At 32.2% G+C, this 26,649-nt stretch overlaps 1 protein-coding gene and 1 long non-coding RNA gene across 41 annotated transcripts in view; one reads left to right on the forward strand and one right to left on the reverse strand.

The window, feature by feature from the left end:
- Positions 1-2,480: 2,480 nt before the first annotated feature.
- LOC106082769 (uncharacterized) overlaps positions 2,481-26,649 on the forward strand; it is a 241,901-nt gene continuing 217,732 nt past the window's right edge. Inside the window, exon 1 of the long non-coding RNA XR_009398085.1 lies at positions 2,481-2,746. This is a non-coding gene — a long non-coding RNA (uncharacterized LOC106082769). The remainder of the gene's footprint in view (positions 2,747-26,649) is intronic.
- The window catches only part of LOC106082698 (sodium channel protein para), a 240,220-nt gene continuing 226,098 nt past the window's right edge, over positions 12,528-26,649 (reverse strand). For all 40 annotated transcript variants that reach the window (XM_059367549.1, XM_059367548.1, XM_059367574.1 and 37 more), the window contains one exon: positions 12,528-26,123. In XM_059367549.1, coding sequence (XP_059223532.1) covers positions 25,119-26,123 — 1,005 coding nt within the window. In that variant the 3' untranslated portion in view covers positions 12,528-25,118. The remainder of the gene's footprint in view (positions 26,124-26,649) is intronic.

Raw genomic sequence — 26,649 nt, forward strand, 5'->3', positions numbered from 1 at the left:
AAAATCAGTGAAAAATATCTTTTAAGGCCATATTTTCTTAAAAATTTAAAGCACATTTTTCTTTAACAAAAAATATAAAAATTTTTGTTTTGTGTTTATTTTTCAAGTGTATAAGTGCAATTAAAAATGAAATAGGAAAATAAATTATTTTGATTTTTTTCTAAATTTTTTTTCTATATACATAAATAATTTCTATAATATATAACTATATAAATATTAAAACAATATTTACCTTTATTTTGTAAGAATTTATAAAAACAAAACTACAATGAAATATATGTTTTATTATATATACAAATATTAAAATTTAAAAATATTGTTTGGTGTTTTATTTTTAATTTATTTTTTTTACAATACTTTAGAGCTTTGGAAAGCTGTTTCGGGATCATAGAACAAACGTGCAGTGAAATAAATAGGTTAGGTTGAATGGGTTGCCCACCAAAGGTAAGTTCAATCGGAGGTCAGTTTTGGGCCATTGTGGTACCCTAGAGAGAGAAAGGGAAAGAAAGAAGATGTGAGACTTTGGACTAGAGGTTATACACGAATAAAAAAAAAGACAGAAGGAGTGGAGAACCCGAGCGGGGGGTGAAGAAACGCTCGTCCCCACGAAAGCACGAATCTACCTACGCCGTAGCTTGTGGTACCCCCCGTCGGGACCATCCTGTTCCCTCACCAAACCTCAGGAGACATACCAGAGGTACGTTCGCAAGTTCACCCAGATCACAGAAAAAACTGCTCCCCAGAGAGGAGAGCCTACGTCTCTGCAGACCGGACAGGAACACAGCAAGTGCTCTATAGTCTCCTCCTCATCGAGGCAATTCCCACAGAAGTCATTGTGCGGTATCCCCATGCGCGCCGCAATGCGGCCTATGACCCCTGTCAAGGTACTCATCGACCTCTTATCGAGAGAAATATATTCAATAAAATATAATTTGATTTAAAGGCGCCAATAACTCATTTTGTCATAGCGAGCACCATAGGCACTCAGTATTTGTGCAAGAGCCGATGCCACCCGGCCTCTCACTGAGACCCTCCGCTCGATACCGCGGTTTGTCTACGATTGCCGTTGCAGCTACTCCATATAAAGCATTCCACTATCCGCTACCTGTAGACGCGCCCGTTAGCTTGCGTCTAAAGGCCTGAACAGAATGAGCGCGTTGAGGAGCGTCGCGTTGAATAATGCAACTCTGTAAATAAATGTTAAAAAAGCAATACACAAATTTCAATATTTTTCAACTTCGACGACCAAAACCACAACTTCAAATGTGGCAACACCGAAAGACGATCGGTTTCAAGTGTCAAAGTTGAAACTTTTTCAACTTTTACGCGTTACCTTTGTGGAGTTTATGTGCAGAGTTGCATCTTTGCAAAGCGACGCTCAAAACCAAAGTTCAACGCTTGTCGTGACAGCAGTGAACACCTCACAAATTGGAGTTCAATGTACCAGTCCGTGTGGTGCTCACAGCTATCCCGTGCCGAGGGCATACCCTAGCTTTATTTAATTGCTCTTCTCACATATTTTTGTTATGCGATAATATTTAAAACTTATCACTTTCTTGTACTAGCTCTATTTAATTGCTCTTCTCACATATTTTTGTTATTTATATTTAAATGAATTGTTTCATAATCGACTATATGATCACAATGTTTATCATGTGATATTTATACAATCGCTCTGCAATAAGCACCATAAATTGGCTTGTACAATCAGTCAATTAATACTGATGGCACAAGCCAATGGTGTATGTTGCTCTTAACACTAACATTCACTTCTTAACACTACTGAGAGAATAACATTTGTAACTCCATGTTATGGCAAAGTACCATAGTTGTTGTTGTTGTGTGTGGGGATCAATGAAGGAGCATTGCAAGTCATTCATTTATCGCGTGCTAGTTGAATGAGACGGTCGCAAATTTGCAAACTAATGAAAACAGAAAGTATTAAAGAAAAAATATTGTTGGAAATTTGTGAAACGAAAAGTGTAGTACATTTTGAAAAAAAAAATATAGTTTCAAATAAGAAATGCATTAGCGAAAGAAAAAAAAAAGAGATATATACAAAGCAAAAAATGTGAAAATAGCAAAAAGCAATAAAGTGAATGTGCGCGTTGCCAACAGATAGTTATTTCAATGCTTTTTGCGATGTGTACATATAAATGGGTAGCAGGTATTGCCAGCGGAAGTTGAAATAGTGGAGAATTATGATGAGGAGGTTGAAATAGTGTGCAATTAGCAAATGGAGACACATTTTCAAGCGCATGATCATGACGATTCAAGCAAACGCACAAGGAACAACATATATCCCAATATACAGCGATATTGAGAGAACATGAATAAGAGAAACTACTATTTCAAACACTTATAACCATTGTATGACCAACATTGGCGTTGTTGTTATTTACCACGCGTTAATTAAACTGTACGTTCTCAAATTTGCCAATTAAGAAAAAATATTTAAGTACAAAAAAAACATTGTTGAAAATGCGTAAAGATAATGTAGTATTTTTAATGAAAAACAAGTGAATTTCATATTGAAATTAAAAGAAAGGTGCAAAGCAAAATATGTAAGTTGCCGACTGGTGGCGTTTTCAATGCTTTAAGCGATGTTTACATAAAAAATTATCAGTGTCAATAGTTTTTGTGAAAGTTGGAGTAGGGTTAAACTGAAAAATGGAGACGATAAAGACAATTTCAAGAACATTACAAGAACTCACACCACATAGCAAAGATGTGCAGCAACAGCAAAGTAAGTACAAACGTTATTTTAATCCATTAACAAAATAATAGAAAAATATCCAAAAATGGAGCTGGCTTAAAAATATTCTTGCATAAAATTAGTTGAATAAAATGTTTCTTGGCTCGTTTGCAATTTTACAAGGCTAAAAGCACGTTTACACCGATCATTAAAGCATGTTTTAATGGGTTAATCATCTACTTTCCCCTTTTTAACCTTATTCCATCCAAACAAAAATGGTTCTGAAAAATTGTCGGTCTTCAGATTTCTGGATAACGTTCAAGGTTTTAGTAGCTTTTGATTTTTTCTATATTATAAAGATATTTTTGTTGAGAGGCCCTCTTTTTGGTGTATATGTAAAATTATACATACAGAGTCGTGCAAAACTAAAGCAACGCTTTGTCATATAGATTATTATAATCATAAATTTCGATGAATGCTTTATGTGCATGCAAAGTTTTATAACCATTTTACTTGACATACTATAAGCTTTAAAAGCCATATATCAAATCGGGGTTTAAGACCAATATTTTTATAAAAATGTGGTTTTGTTCAATAATGGTACATTGTCCCGTGTGCAAAACAAAATATACTAATTGATGGTTAATATCAGTTGCGCCATTTTGGCCATGGTTAATTATCCTAAAGGCATAGATTATATTAAGCTTATAATTACTGAAACAGATAAAACTTTTCTGTTTGATTTTAGATTTTCATACAAGTATTTATGTATTTAGAACTTCAAATCCTTAGTTGTTTTCATTGAAAAGCTGAAACAAGAGTTTTGTATCCAGTGATAGAGTTTGACTAGTGCAAAACTTGTCATAACTTGCCTTGTACGATCTCTTAATGGAATTTAGAAACATGTTTTTAGTAATTTTTAAGTAAAAATGGCAACGTTTAAGGCCAGTCAAAGTTAGCGTATGCAAGTATTTTCGTACTATAACGTATTTCTCTTTAAAAAGTTATCCATTATTATACAGCTTGGCAAAAACTGCATTAAAAATGTGTAAAAACTGTAGGAAACACAAGTCAAAAGCATTATATTGGAATTTCCTTGCTTGAAAATAATCTAACAGTAGCTGGGATAAGGGCACCCGTATAAAAATCGACTCATTGTAAATATGCTATTTAAATTTTATCATATAAATTTCGTTTTATTAATAACTTTCTCTAATTTTCTGTTTAATTGCAAATTCATACTTTTTTCTCCTGATAATTTGCTTGTTGTCCGGCGTGTAACTTTCGTAATTTTTGACAGTAGGGCTTCTGTAGACCATAGTGCTAAATTAACAAGACCAAGCACTTTTTCGATCTATTTTTATGTTGCAATAGGACATTTTTTGAACGTACAATTGCCTCCTCTAGGATAAATTGTTATGTCTTATGTGTCTCCTACTTGAATATACGGGCATAATTGTATATGGTTGCTTTATTTTTGCCTTAAACTCACACATTTCACTATAATTACGCCCACAAATAAGAAACTGACGAATATTAAAGTATTTTGTATAGGAATTAAAATTTTTGGTCTCAAATATTGAATTAAATTTGACAAAATTCAGTCTTTTTATCGCGGCTTATGATTTTTTAGCCAAAAATAAAAAATAGACTGGTACATTTTGTGAAAACTCCTTGCTTAATAATCCCTACAACAAAATTGTCCTTAAAAATTCCATTAAAATCCTTTAATTTGCTCCACCTATGCTAAAAGTATAAAGCACTGCCTTTGTTTTGCGCACTCATTAATTAAAGCGGAAAACATTTAATTGAGATACACAAACCTCCATTGATTCAGAAGTCCTCTAGTAATTTTCCTTGATCTGTGTACAGTTTGCACGTTTAACAATAATAAGTTAATTTCAGATTTTAAAAGCGTTGCTTTTGTTTTGCAGTACACTGTGTGTTTCACAGGCATTAAAAGTCTTAGTGGCGTAGAACATTTTTTTACGTTATTGTTTCTCTCAAAATAGCTCGACCCTTTCTGCCTTTGTCAGATGGTTGGGTTAAGTTAGAGTGGCAGTCAGCCATCAGACTCACTTAGACGTTTTCTTCCGTTGTGATACCACAAGAACAGGAGGAGGCAAATCACTTCTAGTTCCTAAGGTTCAACTATTAAGATCGCTTTAAAAAGCCCAACAACTTGCGAATGATCACATTCGCCAAATAAGAGAAGTTTTCAAAGAAATGAGAACCTAAATTGGAAGAAACAAGAAACGTATGGGAGAAACAATAACGCAAATACTAAATTCATTAACCACCCATTTTAAGCACACATATTTTTTTAGTTTTTTAAGAATTTTTGTTAAAAATTCAAAAGAAAATCGTACGTCAATTTAATGCTCTTTATTATAAATACATATATAAAATTTAATCAAAATCAGCCAAGGGACTATAGGAACTGGCGTTGATATGGAAACCTATTTTCCTTATAAATTTGATATTTTCCTTACAAATTGGAAAATTGGGCAACTTTAAATTTAGTAAACATATCTTTAAAGTTAGGGCGGTATTTTCTTCAGTGTGTTTTTAAATTTATGTTTTTCAAGAGAATAAATTTCATTTCCTGATACTGAGATAATGTTTTTTTTAACATTAGTTCTTTTTTGCATAGGTCTAACGGATTTGAGTTAAAATGTCAATAACAATTTTATCCATTTATTAATTTTAATTGAAAATTGTATTAAAGGGGGCAAAATGTGAGGACTAAGAAGGCACAAATATTCACTAGTTTTATTTTCAAACTAAAATAGAATACCCTGCCTTAACTCTTTCTTTTATTAATTAAATATTTATTCGATAAATTTTTAAATTTTCTTTTATATAACTATTGAACAACATGTAATTGGAACAGTTCAACATTTTCTTAATCAACTTATGTGATACTTGGTCAATCCAATCACTTTGTAATAGTACAATCGCACAACAACCCCATGGTGTTATCAGCGGCTTGTGCAAGCAGCAACTTAATAACAGCGTGCTGATGCTCTTAACATATAACACAAGTGAGAAAGCTAGAGAAACAGAACCCGTTGCAATACCTAATGTTAATGCTTGTTGTTATTATTGCTGTTGATGTATGTGAAGATCGTAGAAAACAGAAGCATTGCAATTCATTCATAAACCGCATGTTGGTTGAATTAGACGGTCAGAAAATTGCAAACTAAATAAAAATTTTAATATCAAAAGAAATATATTGTTGGGAAATGTGTGTTACTTTAATCAAAGTTAAACCAAAAGTGAATTAATAATCGTAAAAACAAGTAGAAAAGTACCAGGAAAAATATGGCAATAAAGTCAATGTGTGAGTTGCCAACAGATTGATTTTTTGATGCCTTAAGTAGTTTAACAAATAAAAACAAATGGCAATCCAGTTAAATTGTAAATTATAGACGTTTAAGACAACAACGTATGAATTGCCGTGTTTTATTTTAGCAAAAAAAGTTTCATGTGTAAGTCTGTTTGTTTGCCATGAGGTGTTAACGCCATTTGCCAACCTCTCAAAGCAATACGAGGAAGAACGTGCAAATACTTGCAAAACTTACAACTAAAATTTGCAAAGCAGCCAAATAAAATTTAATAAGGTTTGTATACGCAATTGTATAAATAATAGAGGTATTTCTGCAAGTGACCACACTTATTTGTGAAAAACATATGCCAAGCGATCAGCCAACATACAATTTTGTTTATTTTTTGGCTGTAATTGGTATTAAGGCTGTCAACTTATTCCCTTCTTGCTAAAATACAACACAGCCAACATTTCACGGTCACGCCCCATCAAGCAAACATGAATGTAAATACGTGTCAGGGATGATAATTTTAATATTTTGGTACTTTTTAAACATCAAAAGTACCACGGTACCCCCGCGAGCCATTTTCTACATTCTGTCAGAGCTTTTTAATTATATGCCTACAAAGACTTAAGAAGAGAAAAAAGTGTTTACCATTTATTCGTTATAAGATGGTATATCACCAAATAATAATTTCTTTTCCTTAAAAAAATATCCTCAATATTATTAATGATATAAATAGATAAATGCAATCAGTGAATCGAAATAACTCACTAAACGGTTGCCAAAAATATAATCTGCGATAAATTGAAAGAAGTTTTGCCTAACAGAGCATGAATTCAAATCTGCTTCCGAATTAACAATATATTTCGAAATAGGAGCAGACCGAACGGATAGAGATAGAATTCTGAAATCGATGGTCCCCGCGTGATAAAAGGGAACAGAGTGGGAGAAACTTATGTCTATTGGTACCAAAATTTCAGTAGGTAATTACAAAATTGTTGAACAGAATAATATTTTTAAAAGTTGTGTATTTAGGTCGCAAGAGATTGAAACTGTATTTCAAACGTTGAGTTCTATCTGCTACGATTTTTGCAGAAGACCTAGACCAATGAAATAAGCCTCCTAGGCGTTTACCTATCCGTCACCTATGCTTATCACTCTATAGCACAATGGTACTTTATGGCACCTTTTTGACTTATATTTTATACCATTTTTACATCTCATATATCATCGCTGCTGCGTGTCACATATCTGACGGGATCACACTGGCGCAGCATAACTTACCATAGACCGGCCAATTGCTTTGTACGTGGTCAACAAGGTTTCTTGGTCTGCACCTCAAGTACTGCCAGCAAGTGACTTGAGGACCTTGTTTCTACATCTTAACTTATGGCACATTGCTGTGGCGTGTGAGGAGAATGCGTAGGAGCTGTCATTTGTGATACTTAGTATATTTGGATACTTGATGGTTGGAACCATTACTCCATCGACTATCACATTTAGTTCAATATCCATGTCATACATGTATGTAGTGAACAATGTGGCTAAAGATTTGGTGACAGATATCTTAAGATCAAGCCATGTCAAAACTTCTCTTCCAAGTGGTGTCGCTATCGCCGTTCGGACTCGGCATAGAAAAGGATGCCCCTTATCTTTAAGTTTAAACTTTATTCGGACTGCACTCATTGACATAAAAGAAGTATCCCCTGTTCCTTAATAGAATGTTCATGGGAAATTCAGTATTAGGATCTTTAGACTTCTTGCAGTGAAATAAGCGGCAAGTTCGTTACGTTAGATGTTTAACCAATCGCAGATGTCAACTAGGATGGGGGGCCTCAAGCCACCGCATACAATAGTCAATATATGATTCGATCTCTATGCCGTCTTGATGGAGTGGAATGGAAGACAAGTAGAGGTTAAACAATTCTGGAGATCTGTATCAAAACGCCTTGGGGAGTCCCTGTTTCATCCTACGGACTTCTTATCCCCGAAATTCCACAAACGAGTGGCAACCACACAGATAACGGCAATGTCCTCAGATGGTTTGGCATGGCTGAACGTGTCGAATGCTGTCGATAGGCCCATGCCACGAGAACCGTCCTATGACATGGCTTAGGCTGATTGAAGCCACTAAAAATGTATGCGTTGATGGCATGAAAAGCAGTTGCTGTGCTATGTTATGGCGGCGAATGGAAATTCTCCAACGATGCTCGACAGGAGTAGTCCCTCAAGCGTCTTGGCTAATGATAAGAGATCGGTCTGTTAGACTCCCCCTTGCTGAGATCCTTCGTAGGCCTCAGTAGCGGGAACACTCTACCCATCTTTCAGACATCGGGTACTATAAAAGTGTTTAAAGACAGGTTGAAGACAATTGTAAAGTACTCGACTTCGTACCTAAAACGGCACCAAAGTTACATTTTTTTCAAGTGTTCCAGCCACATATTCCGCTTATGGTCATTGACTACTCTGTTTATTTTCGGATTCAGCTCGCTGATTCTGGGGTTAGTGGGATCCGTGCAACGAATCCCATCACACTCGTCTGCGAGCACCCTGCTTACGCCGGGAGATTGGGCCACATTTGGGGTATTCGACCAGCTGCTGCTTTAATAATGTCTCGGAATTTCCTCTCGGCAACTAGCGTATTTGAGGTGGGTGTCAGCTCGCTGAAGCAACGATTGCTGTACTTTCTGAAGCCTATAAACGTCCGGCAATCAGAGGTTATGAAGTCGGGTCAGTCGTTGGTGATCCCAAAGAAAAACACAACATAAAAATTGCAAAATTCGCCCATGAACATTCCATTAAGGAACAGGGGCAAATTTGTCACATATCGACGTGTGCAGCCCTATTTCAGTTTTAGCACAATAATATCGCGCCTCTTTTTTTTTGTGCTGAGTCCGAACCGCGTACCGCTTAGCGACAACAATTGTTAGAGAAGTTTTCACATGTCTACAAACATTACTAATGTCGTCAGCATTTATAAGTTTATAACCACCGCTGAAATATGATTCTGGTGTTCAAACCAGGATTTGACCTCTGCGCCACGGTGGCCTCCTCCCAATGAAATATGGCTTGCCAGGATACGTCATTCAGGAGATAAGAGGGTGCAATCGAAATGTCTGGCGAGCTGCTGCGCATTAAAGTTTTCTAGAACCAGGCGATTATGGCCATACAATAGGCCACTAATGTCAGTCCTGTAAACTTAGCCATTAATTGAGACACCACAGTTAAGCGGCGTTATATACGCTCTATCTCAGCAGTATCGGACTGCTACCCCCATTGATGTTGGCAGTTGGGAATTGTAAATAAGTCCACATTTAGATGTTGTTCCCATATACAAAAATTTTTCGGATGTGGCCTCTGGTACGCAATCAGTAAAGACCCTTTTTTATAAAACCTTCTTGTATCGAATATAACTACAACGCTTATCAAGTATGTGTACACGCTTTTGCTTAAGATGTTCATTCACTGTTTGACCAGATTGATGGCGCCTAGCTAGAAAATGGCTACTCTTGGCTGGAAGAAACTGCACCAATTTCGGGAAACGTCTCATTGTCGTAACTTACGTCATTCATGTGGTTGGACAGCGAGCGGAGAAGTATGACAGATGCTAAAGAGCACCTATTCGGCTACAGGGTTTTCCGACAAGGGTCTTACATTGTAGTAAAGAAAAATTATTTGCTATTTTGAGTTTTTTGAGCTTTAAAGCCTATGTATCAGAACTGTGTAGAGGTGCTTCTCAACAGTTTTGTTCTCCTTAAGTATCTAATATTGCACTAAGCCTTCCAGATGTAGTTCATTGTTTTTTGTTTTTGGTCTTTTGGGCTATGCGTGTCTCGATGTTAAGCAAATTTAAGAATATCTTTAAGTTTCTTCTTCAGTTAGTGTGGTACCCAAATTGTAAGTCATTTAGTCCATGGACGTGAGTTAGTTAAGATGAAGGATGAGGATTTCTCCGTTTGGTATATACATTTTTCAACAAGGCCACCTGTCCTAGAGACCTTTTTACAGACGTCCTGAAATGCTTTCTGTTTTTTTCAACAACGACACAATTCATTATTAGAGTTGACACATCAAAATGCTAATTTGCCCATGAACATTCTATTAAGGAACTGGGGCAAATTTCTCAGAAATCAATGATAAGGGACCTCCTTTTTAAAGCCGAGTCCGAACGGCGTGCAGCAGAGCGACACCCCATTAGAGAGAAATTTTTACGTGGCAAAGTATCTCACAAATGTCGCCAGCATTAGGAGGGGATAACCACCGCTGAATAATTTTCTGATGTTCCTGCCAGGATTCGAACCCAGCCGTTCAACATCATAGGCAGACATGTTAACCTCTGCGCTACGGTGGCCTCCACATCCTTTCCATAAAAATTTGTTATTCTAACAAAAGATTAAAAAAAACACACAACAATCTAAAGGAGATTCCTTATTATAAGGGGTGATTTTTAAAATTAAATTTAAATTTATCGGGGTGGCAGCACTGGTTGATAATTTTGCCCAAACGTTATCTTTGAAAGTGAAAGGTGTTCAAATTTGTGTTCAACAATGAGGCTCTCTTTTTGGCAAAATCGATACATGAACTGTCACATCTGGTGTGAAGAGCCACCACATGATGTCGGATGCATACCGAAAAAACGACATTTTAGTGTAATTTATGGGCTGGTGTCATCATAGGTGCATTTTTCATCGAAGACGACCTTAGAAGAAACGCTACCATCAACGGCAGCGGTGCAAAATTTGACTTAACAAATGGTCCACTTTTAAAAAGTAAGTTGACAAAGACCAATTTTGTTGATTCCAATAAAATTTTTGAATATTGAATTTGAGTGTTTGTTGAGAGACGCCGCTGGTAGAAAAGTTCTAAAGTGCTGAAATAGATTATGCATGAATTTTTACCTCTCCTAAAACTCACCATTCAGTTGTCCTCCATTTGGTTTTATACCTTTTTAGATAATAAAAAACATATCTCGTTCCATTTGCATAACAAATTCAATTAAATTTCATTTTATTTCTCAGTTTTTTTTTGTTTTATTTTACAATTTATTAAGCTAAAGTGTGAAAAAATTTCGCTTTAATAATTATCTGGTTTAACTTTTGTTTGTTTTCTTTTTTACATTTTTTTTTGTATTATTTACGAATTAAGTTTTATTTGGTTTTTGGTTTTTAATTTATTTTTGTTGTTGTTTGTATATTAAAAAAATTATAAATACAATAATATGAGGCCATTAGAGGAAATGAAAAAGAACCAAATAATAAATTGAGAGAAGAAAATGAAACAAATTCATTCAGATGACTGGGAAAGGGGTCATGTTAAAAAAATCAAATACAAATGATGGCGGGCGGTAAATATTATTGATTTACTGTGTTTTTTGGGTTTCTCTTTTTTTCATTATAAAGATGATGATCTCAAAGATGTATTTTTTGGGATTTAGTTTTGTGGTTTTCTTGAGACATAAGATTAAAGTTTATTGTGCATTTTTGTTCTTGTTGTTTGTTTGGGTTCATGGTATTTTAAACTTATTTCTTATTTCGTTTTCTGTTTTCTTGTTGCTTCTGTTAGTTTTTCCTTTGTTTGCTTTATTTTTGGTTTAAAGAGAAAGAGAGATAGATAGTTTAGAAATTACAGGCATTGTTTTATATTCTCTTTCGTATGGATGCTTCTGTTATGTAAAATACAAATGTAAGTTAAACTTAGTTTAAGTTTTAAACAAATGTAAAAAAACAAGTTTTCTCTTTTTTGCATTTCCTTTTGTAATGGATCATATAAAATCTTCTTTTTAAAGTTCTTTTTTCTTGCTTTTGGTTTCTGTTTGTAAAAAAGATTCAAACTTAACAATTTCATTTGGTTTTGTTCGTTATGTTCTTTGTTCTGAAGTGTGAATAATAAATAACAATAAATTTGGAATAGATTATTGGAACGTAATAACGTAACATAACAAAATGCCATGTAAACTTAACATGTTGGAGGGAGAGAAAGAGTGAGAGTGATAGAGATATGATGAAATGTTGTTTACAGAGTTTTATTTTTGAGATAGTGTAAATGGGAGGAAGTGTTTGTCTGAGTAAGAGCAAGTGAAAGAGATAGATAGTGTAGATAGGTTGTTTGTTTGTAAGGTACAAGTATATGTTGTATGTCAAATGTTTCCTTGTAGTGGGTGTATGTTTGAAAGTTTTTCTTGGAATGACAAAAGAAAACAGGTTTCCTAGTTACTTTTCCTAAATAATATTTGAATATTGCTAATAGAAGTATTTGTCTTAAGGGGGGGTTGGAACCAAATCAGTACAAAACTATTAAACACAACACAAGATTTTGTTTATAAAAATAAACAAAAATGAACCATAACATGATGGCTGACATACTCTAACATAGCCGGGGAAGTTGCTATAGTTAGGAGCAGTAATGCAATTAGTCATCATAACGTAAACACGTAACTTGAACCTAACAAATACTTAACCAGGATATTGTTGGTAGATTTATGTTCTACGTTTAGTAAAAAAGTGTTATTTAATTTTGTTTATATAAATCCTAAAGCATGTTTTCTTCTACACAATGCATTTTTCTGGAGTGGAGAGGAGATAGCTTCTATGATAGATAGGGTGAATGGGGCGGCTGGTTGTGTTATTGAAAACTGATTTCGGTTAACCGAGGGGCCATTTTTTGTGTTGTTTTGTTTTGATTTGGTTATTGCTGTTTTGTATGTATATTTATACAAATGTCTCTTTGTAAAGCGTATGCAATGGCAAAAGAAAATTTATTAATTATGTCAGTGGTTCTGTCTTTTTTAGCGTTTTTTTGTTATCGCTTCTTTGTGAATGGATCTGTCTGTCTGTTATCATCTGGCGTAATTTTTGTGTGGTTTGTTTAACGATCTCAGTCTATTATTTTTTGTTTTTAAATTTGTTTTTCTTGCTTTTTTACTGATTTGTTTTGTTTTTCATCTTTTGTTTGCTTGTTTAAATTTAATTAATGTTTAATTTTTTTTGTATTTTTTCGGCTTTATTTTTGTCATTTTTTTATAATCAATTGCTTATGTTTTTAAAAGCTATTTGGATGGAAATATTTTGTTATCTTGTATTTATTTCACATAAATGTTCATAGCAAAAAATATTTTTTCAGGAAAAATTGTTTATTTTTGTTTTGTTAATTTAATTGATTAGTTTCTTGTGTTTTTGTGTTATTGTTGTTGTGGGTGTATTTTCGGTAAATTTTCACATAAAAAAAGTTTCGAGAGATAGATAGATAGACAGAGATAGTTATAGAGAGTGGGTGTGTTCGATAGTGAGAAAGAGAGATAGACAGTTAGATAAAAAGCTATGCATATGGTATCTATGGGATTCTACATGGGTCAGGTTCTTGAGGGTCTTCAGTGCAAAGGACGCGGTATGCTGTAATTTACGTGTTATGTAATGTCATATGGGTTTTTTTTTTTTGTCAGTAGCCTATGTGTAAATTTAACATCTTCTATTAGCCATATCCATGTTATGATGAGAGAAAATGGATTTTAAATGGAAATAAAATTTTTGTAGATTAAATTAGTAATTTAAATAAACAACCCGTTCTGTTCAAAAGAATATCAAAAACTGAAGCAGCTAATTTGTAACACTTCCAAAATGTAAAAATTTTTGAACACTAGTAACATTTAAAGAATGGTCTACCGGTTAAACAATGTGGATCTACAATAATTGGTTTTAAATCTGTTTTTCAAATGGAATTGAATTTTTTGGGATCACATTGATTTCAAATCCTTTGAATATTTGCCAAGTTTCGGCATAACATTTTTATAGCTTACTGCCAAAAAGACCTAAAAGCCTCACGTAATGAAGAAAATAATTATTTCTAGCAAACAATAATCCTTATAGCCAAAAATTATTCATTTACAGCAAAGACTATTCATTTACCTGAAGCAAAAGAGACAAAGCAATATGAATGTTAAATTGTAACGTAGTATTTGTATACAATATAGCTTTCTATATTGTTTTGAAATTAAATGTATGCATACAACTTCAGAAACTTTGTCTTCCGTAAAAAGAGTTATTTACAGTAAAAACAAATCATTTCCAGCAAAAACTGATTTGCTAACATTAAGTAAGAAAGTATACTTTTTGGCGAATAATTAGCTTGCAGTGAAATTCATCCTTTTTTCTTTTCTTACCAGATATTCGGTAATTTTTAAAAGGTGCCCACGATATAATAAAAATTTATGTTTGCTTGGCGAAAAGAAGAAATTGTCCAACATTAAATTTTTGGTTGAGGTATTGTATTAATACTCTGCTTGTCATATAATTTTTTTTGTCATGAATATCATATAAATGATCCATGTAAGAATTCTGTTTGACATAATGTAAATAAGATCTAATAGTTGCCTTCAATATTCTATAGAAGTTTTTTCTTGATTTCATTTCGAAAAAGGGTTGTTTATTGTTTTGTTTTTTTTTTTTTTAAGTAATTATCAAAAATTGAATGATTTCCAAATTAACTTCAACTTAAGGAAATTTTGTTTTGATTTGTAACAATGTATATGTATCTTTCTTTTTCCTATGTTTTTGTGTATCGCTTTGGTGTATAACATATATATGTATGAATAAACTTTCATTATCTCTGGGAGGAAGAAGGAGAGGTCCTTTATATGTTCATTTTTTGTAGTTTATATTAATTTGGTTTAATGTATTTGTTTCCATTAACATCACGTAGGCAAATTTGTACGTAGAGATTTTTAGTGTTTTGTAGTTTGTTATCAGGTCGAAAATTCGTGTAAGGGGAATTTTGGTTGTTGTTGTTAGGCCAGAAAGGGGGGCAGAATAAAAAAAAAACAAATTCTAGTATGAGTCAAGGAAATTCCATTCAATGTATAGTATTTGACAAGACACTCAGCAAATCCAAAATGTCTTTTGGAACTGTAGATCTGATATCAGTTCGTCGAATCGAAATCTTTTGCTTAAAAAAATATTAGATGAATCTTTCTGACTATAGAGGGAGATTATTTGCATACTGAGATTTCTCAATCACTAATCATATGTTAACTACAGTTCAATGAAGTTCATTCCTGCTGCAAGCTTTGGATCTCTCACAAGCAGATTTCCCACACATACTGACACAAATCCCATTTTTGATTATTTTTAAAATTAAAGACTAGTGAACTTCAAATGTGCTACTCTTTAAAGGAAACTATTTGGTTCACATATGCATTATCAGCAAACGATTAATGTACCTGATCATAATTGCGCATGTTAAAATTTGACTTCTTATATCGCTCGTTATGAATTCTTGGAGACAAAAGAGACCAGTTATTATTCAAACTGGCTGTAATTAGATGGGAAATTTAATTTATCATGGATTCACAAGCCAATTAAGCATCATAGAGAGGGCATGATTGATATGAAAAAGATAATATCTAAGATCTAAAACAATGTCTAAGATCGGACGCCAAAATGATCATAATAGCGCATGGTAAAATTTGACTACTTATATCGCTCGTTATGAATTTTTGGAGACAAAAGAGACCTGTTATTATTCAAATTTAATGTATCATGGATTCACAAATCAATTAACAATTGAACAAGATATCGGACGCCAATTGTAAAGAATCATATTAAAAAAACTTGAGTAGAGAATGAAAAATACTTTGAGAAAAACCTATATATCAACTTTATAATCATGGAATATCGGCCACCAAAATGCATATTAACTAGTAAAGATGTATACTCTTTTACCAAGTGAAATAGTCGAGAATTGTTTAACACAAACTTCTTAGGGAAGGTCAGATGTACTTTAAACTACTATCTTATTTGTGGTTAATCATATCAGTATTGCAGAAGTTCTTTAATCGGGCGCCAAATTTTATACCTTCACCAATTTTTTTTTTACCCTTTTTCTACAACATCAGCAAATAGATGGGAAATTTGATTGATCAAGGATTCAGGATAATCATCACAGGCCATGATTAAAAAATTTATACATATAAATCGACTTGTCTTTAAAGGAAACTATTTGTTTTCCTTATTACCATTAAACGATTGCTGTACCTATTTAAAGCTGCTGATGTTTATTAATGTTATATGGAGATAATTGGCGTTATTCACTCAAAAGATAGGAAGGATTCAGAAGCCTAGTAAGCATTATAGGGCAAGACCAAGTTCAAAATCAACATCTAGTTTTCTTAAAAGATTGGACTTTCCAATTGTGAAACTCTTTTGTGAGTCGTATTTCTTTAAACTTATTAGCAATTCTAAATTTCATTCAAAATAGAATTTTCTTATATGTGTCGCTTACTAATATTTTCTTGGAATTTCCTTTGACATTTTCACATACTTCCAATTAAAAAAAAAAAGTTTTTAATTATATTACGATAAATAAAAAAATAGTTTTTTAATGATTTTAAATGTGTCTTTGACTTGTTTGTTTTCCAATTAATTCTCTATTAAGGCAAAACAAATGAAGCAAATTTTAGTTGTCTAGTTTGTGGGGGGATGGTGGGAATGAAAAATTTGATAGGGGGATTATGTTTACGTGAGTTGTTTAAAGAATGGCGCCTTTACACACTTGTAGTAGTGGTGGTTGGTTACAAAATCTGACTTATATGATTTTAAGTTTAATAATTGAGTTCAATGTCCGAAGGGAGAGTCTAATGAAAGGATAGATAGATACTATAGGTACTATGGTAGGGAAATCAATTTGTAGAATGTTATGCTTTATAAGGAGCAATGAGTAGGAATCGGATGGGGGGTGGAATTTCGGAAATGATTTCATGTATTTTGTTTGTTGTTGTTATTAAACACATTAAATTAAATTATTTGTTTTTGTTTACCTAAATTGCTCTTAAATCAGAGCTTCGTTTACTTGTTTGGTTTTATTTATTTTGTTTTGTTATTTTCTTTTTTGTTAATTACAATTAGCTATACTTATAATTAAGGTAATTTACAATGTATAAAGCTAAAGTTTTTTTTTTGTTCTTTTATATTATTTTTAAGTTTTCTTATTTTTTGGGGATTCTTTTTTATGTTATTTTATTTTAATTATTATTATTTAGAAATGTTAATTAACAAAAAAGCCATTGCTGTTGATATTTAAAAGTTTGTTGGTTTTGTTATGAAATCGCGCTTGGGGTTTTTGTTGGGGGAGGAGGGATTGTGGTTTTATACATAAAAAATATATGTAATTTCTTTTTTTTATAAATATATTTTTGCTTTTTCCCTATATATGCAAGTTTTTTTAGAGATTTTTTTTTTCACTATCGCATTCGGGGTTTTCGAGGAAATTAGGATAATTTAAAGTAAGATCAGGAAAAGGAGAGTAGTAGAGGAGCAGAAGGAAAAGTAAAACAACTGTGAATTTCCTTGAGTTTTTTCAGTTTGTTTATGAAATTAAAAATTATTCCTTTTTTTTTGATTTTTTTTTAATTTTTGAAAATGTGTTTTATTTTTTCGTATTTTTTTATTCCTTTTAATAATAAATCTAAAGGCTTAATGGCATAGCAATTATTTAATATATTTATTTATATATGTACTTTTTGAAGGGGGGAGGAGGAATGATTTTTACAGTTTTGGTTTTGTGTTTGGAAAAAAATTTTTATGAAAAAATTGTTCAAAATTAAAAATTATATTCTTTTGAGTTTTTCTTTTGTTGTTGTTGTTCATATATATAATAATTATTATACACACTTAAAGCTCTTTATTTCATTCTGTTTTTTTGGATTTTTTTTTATTATTTTTGGTAATCAGTGAAATTCATAGCTATTTTTTTAATAAAAATATCGTTTGTTTTTTTTTTTTTTGTATTCTTCTCTTAATTAATTTTGTTTTGTTTTTTTTCTGTTGGGGGAGTGGTTGTTGTTGTTGATTTTTGTATATAGTAGAAGAAGCAAAAATAATAACGCGACTTGCTGTTTTGGTTGGGGATTTGTATTGAGTGGGGATTTATTTTTGTTTGTATTTTCTCTTTCTTTTTTTATCTAACCATATTATTATAATTATTTTTTTTTAGATTTTCTTTTTTTATTTATTGTAGTATTTTATTAAATTTCCTAAATGGCAATGTTTTTGCATATTGTTCCTTTCATTATTATTTTTTGTTTCTTTTTTATTTCTTCTTCTGTCCTTTTCTCTAATTTTTTTATAAGGAACACTCTTCCTTTTATTTAAAGTTCTTGTGTTTGTTTTTTTTTTGCTGTTTTATCAATTTATTTTATAAAATTGTCTTTTTGATGTTAATTTATTTATATTATATTTTCTCTAATTATTATTGTTATTATTATTTATAAATTATATTTTAATTACGTTTTTTGTTGTTGTTGTTTCTTTTTTGGTTGTTGTTGTTGTTTTCAATTTTTGTTTCATCTCGCCCGCCCCTCGCTGTTAAGAGTGCACTCAAGTTTAGTTCTTAATGTAAAAACTTAATTTTCTGTTGCGTAGCAAACATTTCTTTGAGTTTTTTTCTTTATTTTGTTTTTGTAAAATGTTTTGTTATACCTTTTTTTGCATAATTTTGTTTTTTTACTCTGGTTTGTCAAACGAAATCATCAGCTCAAAATAAAGTAAACAGATTGAAGCAGTTTTTTTGTTTGTTGTTGTAAGCGTTATATTTTCTTTGGTTAAACAATTTTGCTGTATAGCTTTTTGGTTGAGTTTAGCTTGTATTCTCTCACCTTTATTTTGTTATAAACGAACCGTGTTTTTGTGGATTTTGTTGTTGTTGAATTGTTACGACATTTAAGGAACGCTTTAACATTAAACATGTTTCTTGACTTTTTTATTTTATTTCTTTTGTAGCGCAATTTAAATAAAAATTAGAAATATTAAGGAATTGATTACCATTTAACATTAATTAGCAGAGATTTGTTGTTTTCCTTAATTGTTGTTAGTACAAGAAGAACACAAAGACAGTGAGGGATAATAAGTTGTGGAAAAAAGCAAAACAGATTTATTTTCCTGAATATTTTGTTCAAAATGATGGAAACATTAATGCAATATCGGGCGCCTATACTTCAAAACGTATTGCATAGGAACAACTTATATTTTAATTTTAATAACGCTGAAGATGTATGCTCTGTTGCCAATATCAAATAGCTGAGAATTGTTTTTCTAAAAACTACTTAGAGAAAGTCTGAGTTTGTTTAAACTCACGATTTTTGATCGGGCGCCAAATTTTTAATCCTTTCCAAATGGATGTCTTATTAAAACATCTTCTGCAAAACTACCTTATAAAAGGTAATTGATTGATGTTCTTGTTTTGTTTCATTATTCGTGATGAAAGGAGGGAATATTGAAAATTGACTCTTAAAAAAACTGAAATCAGATCAGCATTCTTATTTCAAATGTAATAAAAGTAATGAAGATTTATGATTGGGCGCCGAATTTATAAGTTTATTTATTTAATTGAAATCCTTTTAAGAAAAATGTTCAACTCAACAAAGTTGTTGTAGTGTGATTTCATTTTCATCAGAGAAATTGCATTTATCTGAATTAGAAATATGGGGAATAAAAACGACTTGTTCTGAATTTTGGCCAAATGTAATGATATCTTACATATCTATGCTTGGATCCCAAATTATTATAGAGTTCTAATAGTCATAAATGCATTTATTTCTACCAAAATCCTTTAAGAACAATTGATGATCACAACAATCAAATTTTCTAAGTGACCTATGAAGAATCTATGATCGGGCGCCAATTTTTTCTTTGTTTTTTTTAATAAAAGTTTTCGATTGATTTGATTTTTAATATACTACATTTAAACGGGAATAGAACAGAGTTTTTTGGACTTTGCAAATGTTATGCTCAAATTCAAAGGTAATTTACATATCTTTGCTCGGGCGCCATGTGCTTATAGAGTTCAGATAGCCGCGAAGTGAGTGATTATAAAATAAACAATCATGTTTGTAGTGAATTGTGTTACTACCGAAAGGGATTTGTAATTGGGCGCCAAGACCAATTCTGAAAGGAAAGTTCTTAATTTTAGTTCAAATATTAAAATATTTTATGTATAACAATATTAAAAACTATTTTATAAACTGGCAGATTTTTAATTAAATCAAATCAAAAACGTTGTTTTAAAGTTAATGAAGAAATATAATCCCATCTTTTATATCATTACCATAAAGTGCCAAACTGAAATTAAAAATTTACTTTTTCCTCAAACTTCCTCACTGCCTTTGATGAATTAAGAAGCGTTTTTGTTTTTCTTTCAAACTGAAAATTTCTGAAAATTCATTAAAAAGCAAAAGCTTTCAAAAACGTTTGCCAATTTTGGTTTTTCTTTTCTTGAACAATACACATTGAATACGAAAAATTATTAAAAAAAAAATTTGAAACCAACAAAATAAAAATATAAATAAGAATATCAACTCATACATTTTTAATAAAAACACAAAAATAAAACACATTTAATATTCAAAACTTTAACTCAATATTTATTTGAAAAATGAAAACCTAAAATTTATTACAACGTAAAAATTTATATAAAAATTCTAAAAATGCTAAAGCTCTGTAATTGATTTGAAATGGTACAAATACAATAACAAAAAGTTAACACAAGTTCTTATAAATGTTTTTTTTTTTGTTTTTTTTTTGTTTTATATTTTTTTAATATACAATTTACATATACTTATAAAAAGCCAATTAGTTATTATGATTAAACACATCGATGATTAATTTCTTGTTTATGTTAACAATTAGTCAATTAATTGCTAATAATAATTGATTAATTGAAAACACTGGCGACTGTAAAAAGGATGGTGCTTTTGAAAGTTGAGTTTTGTTTTGTTTTTTGAAATTATTTTGGTTTTTTTTGCTTTGTCTGAAGTCGTTTTGAAGTTAATAAGAAAATAGATTATATGCGTTTATACAGATGTGTTAGTGTGTGTGTGTGTGTATATAGTTTTTGGTGTCATTATATGTAGCTGAATATGTGTGCGTGTCAGTGTATGTGACATTTTTCTTTTTGGAGGGGTAGGGATTTTTATATTTTTTCACTATTAAAGCCTTAGGCGGTCCTTGTTAGTTTGGGTCGAACTTACAGGCAAAACGTTTGATGATAGAGTTAGCAAGATCTTAATTTGTGGTTGAAAACCAAATTTTTGAAGATTTTTATATGTATTTAAAAGTTTTGTTTTAGAACTTTAGCTTTACAACATCTTTGTAATATCATTCGTCATTTTGAGTCATTATCCTTTGGTTACTCTTATTGGGATTGCAGTTCGTACAAATAAGATATATGTTGAAAAAAACCTTGAAATAACGGGGAAGAATCAGGTTTTTTATTGATACATAAGTTCCTATTTTATAGTTCCCATTGTTAAGCATAGAGATAATCCATTTTGGGAGCGCTGACTCAATGATTTTCTCTGGAAGTTTTTAGTAAATTTCAAAAAATAATGGTAAATTGAGAGGTACAGTTGTACTTATTAATATTTCCACAACTGTTGGATTAGAAAAGATTGACTAAAACTTCTGTAAGATTTCCAATAAAACGGAAGAACCCAAAAATATATAGGAAGTTTTTAAAAGTGTTTAATGTTAGCACCTTACAATGTGTCTCAGCAGTTGTTCTTCTAGTCCCGGCTTAATACGTGTATCCTTAGCTACGCCTGACAAAGGTTGAGTACAACTTCACCCCGAAGTTCCACTATTACTAGGGTCCAGTCATATTCATGCCGAAATACCAGAAGCCTATGATATCCGGGGTATCAGATTAAAGACTATTGTTCGATCTCTTAGACGAAACTTTAAGCGGTTGGACTTTTATATGGTTCTGGACTAGATTGGCACTGTGCTAATAGATGTATCTTTTTGTTGTATGAGTCAAGGGAGCCCATATTGTAGTGCTCTCTTTTACTCTTGTGATATATTTTTTTCCAGCATATCCATATTGCATTTTAATATAATTAATCTTGTTCAACTGAACGTTATAAGTCTGGGGAAGAGTTTTTGTTTAAATGAACAAGTGTCATACTTATGCCTTGGATCGGTCGCCAATTTTTCTGGTGATCTTTTTATACCACCAGAACCATTTTTCATTCAACAGGTTAAACCCGAAGTTTTAACTGTAAAGTTAAATCTCCAGGAGTATTTTCCATTTAACAAGTTAAAGTTTTAATTCTAAAGATCGGGCACTACTTGAAGTGGGAAACCAAATTCTTTAATTTCTATAGATTTGGTTGTATAGGGGGCAAATGATTGATGGTATAGAAATCATGTAGCAATCATCGCATCAACATAATTTACCAATCAACTGCTTTATTTCCAATGTTATGATCGGGTGCCAAAAGCAACTATATTTTACATATGTTAAAGTTGTCATAAACCACAAAGTGCGAGTTTCTTTTACACTTAAAACATTTCAGATTAGTGTCTTCAAATATGGTTTATATTTAACTCTTGTGATTTTTTGGGATATTGTCCTCTCAAACCCAATATAATTGGGGAAGAATTAGGTTCAAAAAGGCAATATTTTTGTTGTCGTTTTATATACTGTCAGTCTAGTGACCTTGACCGTCAAGGGTTTGTTTTTCTTAGTTTTTTTAAGCAATTTAAACGTAATTAACTAAATTTTGTTAGCCTATTGAGCGTATGGAAAAAATATTTTTTTTAGTAAACTTTTTGACACGAAAAACACAAGCAAATAAAAATTGATAAAGATTTATAAAAGCCAGTAAATAAAAATAGAAATAAGGCGAAGAATATATTGATTTGATTTGGTTAATAAATGTTATAAAATCTAAATTTATATATATTAAAAAAATTTCGTTTATTTTTTTCTTGTTCTTTTGGTTTTTAAAAATAACAAGGAGCGCATTTTTTGGGTTGGTAAACATTTTGGTTGGTGGAATTGTAAATGTTTTTGTTTTCTCTACGAGGTTAACGGTTTGGTTACTTTCGATTTAGATTTTTTCGAGACATCAATTTCAACCGTTTCTTCTTTTTTATAGCACATCACCTTTGATTTTTTATGGTTACATTTTTCAAATAATTTCTTTTGTGGGGGGATAATTGTTAATGTTAACTCAAATGGGAGAAACACAAATTTTCGTTAAAGTATTTTTAGTCTTTTTTATTTTTCGGTAAATGTAAATTAGTTAGTTACGTTTAAAATTTGTATTTCAAAGTTTTTGTGGTTATAGTTTTTTACTTTTTTTTAGAATTTTTTTATTTCATTCGTGGTCACTTGTTCTTGTTGGTATTTTGTCTTTTTTTAGAATTTGTTATAGTTTTTTTGGGAGTTTTTAATTGTCTTTTCTCAAGAGTTCTGTTCATTTCAGTTCAGTTTTTGTCTGTTACAGTTTTTCTTTTTGTATATACTTTAACTTGTTTATAACACCTTTGTTTTTTTTCTTTTTGGTATTAAGAGAACATCTTTCCTTTTTGGTGTTTTTTTTTCAGTTTTTTAGCAGCACTGTTTAGTTCTTCATCTTTTTCTTGTTTGTCTATTTTGGTTTTGTCATTGGTGTTTTTGTCAGTTCTAGAGTTAAGCAACATCTTCATCACAACACGTCTAGTTTGGTTGGTTTTAGCCGGTTTTTTCAACTTAAATGGACTTTAACTGAGGGAGTGACCCCTTGGTTAGGTCCATCTTTGTTTTGGTTAACGTAACGTTAGTTTTCGGTATCAGTATCGGTATCGGTTAAGTTTTCTTGATTTCTGCGCCCCAACTCCAAGTTTTGGTTTTTGGTTTTTTTTTTTCAAGTATAGGTTTTGTCTTTCTTAGTATTTGTGTTTGTGTGAATGTCTCGGTGTTTCTTTAGAGTATATAGTTTAGTGGTAGTTTTGGTGTAGATAAATCCTTTTTTTCATGGTTAATCCAAGTTTAATCGCCCGATTAAATTCAGCTTAACCCTGGATTTATAGGTTAGGTGAGTTGTTTGTTTTTTCAATTTCAGTTTCAATGTCAGTGTTTGTTTTTAGGTGGTGTTTGTTGTTGTTTGGTTGTGCTTAAAAGTGGTTGTTGTTGTTTGTTATAAATTATTTTTAATAAATTTTAAATGTTATTGTTTTGCGGTTGTTGTTGATTTGTTATGTATATATAATTATTATTTTTTTATGTAAATTTAAATATTATTTTCAGCTGTGCTTTTATGTTTGTTTTTAGTTTTTAAAATATTCTTCAATGTTTGGCAGTCGGCTTAAATTTTTAATATTTTTTTTTGGTTTGAATTTTTGTGTGTTTCTCTTTTGGTTTGTTTAAAAAGCAATTTGTTATTATTTATGTTTTTATTGAAGTCATTATAGTTTATTTTTTACAATGATTATTATTAAAGTTTCTTGTTTGGTTTTCATCATAAAATTTGTAGAAAAACTCAAATTTTTTTTTGTAATATTTTGTTTTTATAAAAAAGAAAATCAATCAATAAATATATATAACATAAGAACCCGTTTACAATACAATTATCAGAGCTTGTAAATTGAAATAGATTTCTGTTTGTTTTTTTTTAACTTCTTTTGGTTTTTCTTCTATAAGTTATAATCCCATTTAAATTTGTTTTAATTAATAAACTTTTTTTGTTTCGTTTTGTTTTTAATATATATACATTATACATTATTATTTTATAAATTATATAGAACTCATATGAAAAAATCAAAAATAAATAAAAATTACAAAATAACCAACCAAAAGTTACCAAAATTAGAGGTTTTGTTTGAAAAACAAAAAAAAAAAAAACAAAAACTTAAATTTACATTTGAATTTTCTTAAAAAGAATTTTGTCTTTGTTAAACATATTACGTTACAATTTCTATAAAATTGTTCTTGTTGTTATAGTTGTTGTTGTTGTTGTTATAGTTTTTGCTTCATCATACTGGTTGTTAACATTCGTTTGATTGCAGCTGCTGCTGTTTTGCACGATGTTGTTGTTGTTGCAGCTACACTTTACTTTCATTATTGTGCCTTTTCATTCAATTGCTGCATTCATCATTTTACGTTGTATGTTTAACTGAAAGAATTATTTGCGCTTTGTTGTTGTTGTTGTACGGTGTTGTTTCGTTTAGTTGTTGTTTGTGTATGTGTACATTGTATTCTTGTTGTTGTTGTTGTTTATTTAGTAGCAGAAAATTAACGCTTTAGTTCTCGCGTGCATCTTGGAGGGGGGGGCGAGGCCTGGCTCAGACATCTGCCGTCCTGGATGTTATGCTCGGCGATCTCGAGTGTATTACAACCTTATGACCGTTTTTTGTAACAAAGCCATCGCTTTCGACCAATACGGCCGTTTGGCGGCCATTACTGCCGCCACTCACACAGCCCGGACTGAGGGGGCCGCCATTGGCAGCGGCAGCCCCACCATCGGCTAACTCGCCATTCGCTTCTGTTGCTGCGGCACCGCCTATGCTGCCGCCACCGCCGCCACCTTCTGAGGGTGATGTGGCCGTTGCCGCTGCTGCTGCTGCCGTTGAGCCACCATCTCCAGCATCATCACCTCCCTCGCCGCCCTCGGCTCCGCCTTCTTCGCCTCCGCCTTCATCGCCTTCGCCATCACCTTCCTCAGGCGGGCCATGTTTATAGCGTCGCCACGCTGTCTGTATCAATTTGGCGCAATACTCTTCACGCTGGCGCCACAGTGTGGAGGACACAGGATCATAGCCTTCAGTGTCCGGCCTAGCAGCAATTTCACCTATTTCGCCGGTCTCCTCAATCGGGTTGCCCTTGCGCGCAAAGAAGTCTTTGGTTAAGGCATCCAATATGTCCACACAGTACATCATGTCACCCCGACAGATGGGCATGTCCATCGAGATGATTTTGTACTTATTCGGCTTGTGTATCTGCAGCGGCGGCTCTAGCACATCCAAGAATTCGGACAACTGATCGTAGCGTATGTACTGTGTACCCTCCGGATCGAATTGTTGCCAAATCTCGTAGTACATGTCGTAGTCGTCGTCGGTGAGACCCTCTTGTACATCCTCGGTAGCCTGGCTATAGTTCTCGAGAATGACAGCAATGTACATATTAATAACTATCAAAAAGCTTATAACTAGATATGAGAGGAGAAACGTAATTCCAACAGTCGCTGAACCACAATTGCCCGGATAGCCTTTGTCGTTGTCGGGTGGATCGCAATCTTCCTCATTGATAATGGCGTCTAACACACCATCCCAACCGGCTGAGGTAGACATCTGTGATTTGCATAAACCAAAAGAGGGTGGGGGGAAATTCAAAATTAACGCACGCAACACAGAATGTCCCAACGAATTTTCAAAAGGATTCAGTTTCGGATTTGATTTCAGATTTCGGATCAGATTTGATTGACACACGGTTGGGACGGTACGTGAGTGGTGGTGGTGGTGGTGGTTTTTATATTTTGGTGGTGGGTGGTAGTAGTAGTAGTAGGTACGTCGTGGGTCGTTTTTGGTTTGAAAATTTATTTTCAAATTTTCAGTTCAGTTTGTATTTTTGGTTGGCAGTGGAAAAAAGTTGATTAGAAAGTAAGACATTTTGAGATTAGTTTCATTCGTCGTTTCATTTATACATTGGAGAAACAAAAAAGAAAGAACTTAGTATCAACAAGTAACATATAAAGTTGTTAGAATTATTTGTGGTAGTAAAACTCTAGGAATCTCGATCAAAAATTCAATGACAACTTTTATACAAGCGGCAATCATCCCCCACTACTGGGATGGCCGAGACTAATGATGGAAGGTA

This window comes from Stomoxys calcitrans, chromosome 4 (genome assembly GCF_963082655.1).
Source record: "Stomoxys calcitrans chromosome 4, idStoCalc2.1, whole genome shotgun sequence".
NCBI classification, from domain to species: Eukaryota; Metazoa; Arthropoda; class Insecta; order Diptera; family Muscidae; genus Stomoxys; species Stomoxys calcitrans.